Below are 2,126 nucleotides of genomic sequence, written 5' to 3' on the forward strand. Positions count from 1 at the left end.
TCAATCTACTGATAATATATGAAAAAAACTTTAAACATTTGGTGATGTTAAAATAATTAAGAAAGATCTGATTACCGTTAAAAACTCGCTGCTAATCCGTTGTTTAAAGTTTAGACAATGATTTTTTAACTTTAAGTGAGATCTTTTTTATTGTTGTTTGAAGTGTTCGTTTTTTATTATTGTCCAAAATGGGTTTTGTTGTAATGTGGGTGATGAAATTAATAATAGTTGTTAAGTAGTGAAACATGCAAATAAAGTTTTACATTTTGAGTGCAAAACTGTATTGAATATTGGTCGAAAAATTTGTGGTTCATACTGAGGTGAATGCTTTGATCTCCATTGGAAAACAGAGTTTGAACAAAACTCAGTTTTTCAGCACTTGCATGGTCCCAACAGCTAAAGTGTGTCAGGGTTTGATGTTGACTGACCTCTATTTATTCCATCCTCATTTCCCAAACAACTCCATTCAATGTTCAAATCCAAGTAATCAATTATTTTGTGTTCTCCTTATGCTTGCTTTCAATTAATTGTTACATTGCTGAATCAAATTCTGCTGCATTTATGCAGGAAAAAATGGTTCATGTTGGCTTTTTCCTTCTGGGGTGTCTCTCCATCATGATCTCATATGCTAATGGTTATGTCACCAATTGGGGTTGGAACAATGCACATGCCACATTCTACGGTGGAAGTGATGCTTCTGGGACAATGGGTATGTGTGTATGTATGTGTTAAAGTATTGCCTATAGCATGTATGAAGAAATGCTTCTGACAAATGTATGTGTGATTGCCACAATTGTGCATGAGATTTTTGATATTTGGTTGCATAGTTATATCTATGTCATCCTATTGCAGGTGGAGCTTGTGGCTATGGAAACCTGTATAGCCAAGGGTATGGAACTGACACAGCAGCCCTTAGCACTGCACTGTTCAACAATGGCTTGAGTTGTGGCTCATGCTACCAAATCAAATGTGCAAATGACCCACAGTGGTGCCTCCCTGGCACCATTGTAGTCACTGCCACTAATTTCTGCCCCCCTGGTGGATGGTGTGACCCTCCCAATCACCATTTTGATCTTTCTCAACCTGTTTTTCAGCAAATTGCTCAGTACAAAGCTGGTGTTGTTCCTGTAGTTTACAGAAGGTAATTCAACACTCTAATTTTCCTTTATCCTTGAAGATTGTTGCACATAGTGTTTATGCAGCATGTGAGGTGTGAGCAGAAATAGACCTCTAACAAAAATAGTTACAAGTCCATCATGATTAAGTTGGTGTTGAAGCTGAGGTTTTTGTCTTGAATGATTTTGATTGAAGGGTAAGGTGCAGAAGAAGGGGTGGAATCAGGTTCAGCATCAATGGTCATTCATACTTCAACTTAGTCCTTGTGACTAATGTTGGAGGGGCTGGTGATGTGCATTCTGTGGCCATCAAAGGTTCAAGGAATAGGTGGCAAGCCATGTCAAGGAATTGGGGCCAAAACTGGCAGAGCAATTCCTACCTTAATGGACAGAGTCTCTCCTTTTTGGTCACCACAAGTGATGGCCGCAGTGTCCTCTCATACAATGCTGCACCACCAAGTTGGTCCTTTGGACAGACCTACACCGGAAGGCAATTCCGCTACTAACCAACCTTTTTCTTTCATGGAACATCATTCTCATATTGTTTGTTACTGCCACCAACACATGCATCAAGAAGAAAAGGACTACGGCATAGGTTAACAGTGTAAATGTGTCAATATTGAGCCACAAAATAGTGTGCTTTAGTTTAATTTAGTTTTTTTTATCTGATACCTTGGTTTATGCCAAGTTAGCCTCAAGGGTGCTACTTGTGTTTGTTTGCCTTTGGCAAATGGGATTCTGGCTCTATTCAGTAAGACCAACTTAAATAATAATAATAATAAAGTATATTTTTATTTTACTTCAATTACTGTTGTTGAATGACAACTGTCAATTTATGCTTGGTTTGCATAAATTAAACTTCCTAACCTATGAAGCACAAATACAAAATAATACGAGAATATGGCTAAATCGAAAAAATATGTTATGGACACGGTAATATATATATATATATATATATATATATATATATATATATATATATATATATATATATATATATATATATATATA

The 2,126-nt window shown here is 36.5% G+C and overlaps 1 protein-coding gene across 2 annotated transcripts; it reads left to right on the forward strand.

The window, feature by feature from the left end:
• The first annotated feature begins 368 nt into the window (after positions 1 to 368).
• LOC114181533 (expansin-A10-like) lies at positions 369 to 1,920 on the forward strand. Of its 2 annotated transcripts, XM_085672586.1 has the most exons (4): positions 369 to 468; positions 503 to 709; positions 853 to 1,141; positions 1,312 to 1,920. In XM_085672586.1, the coding sequence occupies exons 1-4, from the start codon at positions 384 to 386 to the stop codon at positions 1,619 to 1,621; spliced, it is 891 nt and encodes a 296-aa protein (XP_085528712.1). In that variant the 5' UTR covers positions 369 to 383; the 3' UTR covers positions 1,622 to 1,920. The 2 variants fall into 2 exon arrangements, with proteins under 2 accessions (XP_085528712.1, XP_027923809.1); XM_028068008.2 differs by lacking the exon at positions 369 to 468 and having other exon boundaries at positions 490 to 709.
• Positions 1,921 to 2,126: the final 206 nt, after the last annotated feature.

Source organism: Vigna unguiculata, chromosome 4, assembly GCF_037176805.1.
Source record: "Vigna unguiculata cultivar grain cowpea cultivar isolate G323 ecotype 2 chromosome 4, ASM3717680v1, whole genome shotgun sequence".
Classification (NCBI taxonomy): Eukaryota; Viridiplantae; Streptophyta; class Magnoliopsida; order Fabales; family Fabaceae; genus Vigna; species Vigna unguiculata.